The 1,116-nt window shown below is 36.3% G+C and overlaps 1 protein-coding gene across 2 annotated transcripts; it reads right to left on the minus strand.

The window, feature by feature from the left end:
• Positions 1–6: 6 nt before the first annotated feature.
• On the minus strand, positions 7–990 carry LOC111390018. 2 transcript variants are annotated; one of them, XM_023015009.1, is made up of 3 exons: positions 464–990; positions 198–383; positions 7–105 (listed from the first exon to the last, which is right to left on the minus strand). In XM_023015009.1, the coding sequence occupies exons 1-3, from the start codon at positions 576–578 to the stop codon at positions 95–97; spliced, it is 312 nt and encodes a 103-aa protein (XP_022870777.1). In that variant the 5' UTR covers positions 579–990; the 3' UTR covers positions 7–94. The 2 variants fall into 2 exon arrangements, with proteins under 2 accessions (XP_022870777.1, XP_022870776.1); XM_023015008.1 differs by lacking the exon at positions 7–105 and having other exon boundaries at positions 120–383.
• Positions 991–1,116: the final 126 nt, after the last annotated feature.

The following is a 1,116-nucleotide window of genomic DNA, read 5'->3' on the forward strand; positions in this document are numbered from 1 at the left end:
TCGTTCCAGAGGGAAAGAGAGCCAATAAGGAAGCCCAAGGACTCCAAAATTCGAGAATTGGAAGCTTGAAATCAATCCAGATTTACTACTGAACTTAGAGACCATCTGACCAACTTCAAAAACATCGCTTCAAACAGAATTTGACACCAGAGGGTACCAAAATAACGTGTCAGAAGAAATAGCTCAAGTTTGGCTACCTGGATTGCAAACTACTATATGATCCTGATAGGTTGCCACCGAAGACATGAGACCAGCATATGGAATTTTCTCAAATGGACAATTAGCATCCAGTTGCTGTTGCAACCAATTCGTAGGGATCTTCTTCAATGGAATGGATTTCTCTAGAATCATCTCCTCACATATCCCTAAAATCTTTGAAGATTCTTTTAAATAAATACAAGTCAGTGACTGAAAAGGGGACAACTATCAAGTGAACTGAAAATAATCTATGTTACTTTCAAACCTTTTACAACTTCTTTCATAAGCCCTGATGCCATATCTATGACCCATAGAGTTCCAAAGCTGCACATAGAAGTGATTATCAAACCAATTATACAACTCAAAACAACTAGGATCATGACACAACATCCAGAGCATTAGAATGCATAATATCAATTTGAATCCTTTTATTTTCCTTTCCTTTTCCTTTTTATATTTTATTTTATTACTATTTTTTAATTTGGTAGTGGTGGATGACTGCAATACAGGTTAAATTGACAAATTAAACTCAGGTGTAAAACTGAAAATGATGTTATAAACTCCACTAGATGCACCAGGTGCCCAGTATGTGAAAATCCAATCATGTGCTGGAGTTCAGTTAGATTATAATTGAACATAGACCACTTTGACAATTCTTTTTTTTCAAATTCTGAACATGAATTTTTGAAATGATACAAAGCAACAGTTTGATAAACTTATGCTAAATTTATTATCCACATCCTCGTGCCAAAACCACACCCCACCCAACCCAAAAAAAATGAAAAAATTAGAAGAGAGTTAGAAACAAAAGAGAAAAAGTACTGAATTCATATGAAAAGATCCAAAACTGCTTTCCGATCTTTTATTAAGCACCTATCTAGGGCCTTCCCTTTATCCCCCCCCCCCCCCCCCCCCCCC

This window comes from Olea europaea, unplaced genomic scaffold, assembly GCF_002742605.1.
Source record: "Olea europaea var. sylvestris unplaced genomic scaffold, O_europaea_v1 scaffold6393, whole genome shotgun sequence".
In the NCBI taxonomy this organism is placed as follows: Eukaryota; Viridiplantae; Streptophyta; class Magnoliopsida; order Lamiales; family Oleaceae; genus Olea; species Olea europaea.

What these genes read in the sequence shown, in the direction of transcription:
- LOC111390018 (XM_023015008.1), bottom strand. Translation starts at nt 578, where the DNA reads ATGATCCTAGTTGTTTTGAGTTGTATAATTGGTTTGATAATCACTTCT. An exon ending in TATGAAAGAAGTTGTAAAAG is followed by an intron (nt 384 to 463) that starts GTTTGAAAGTAA and finishes TTTATTTAAAAG; the next exon opens with AATCTTCAAAGATTTTAGGG.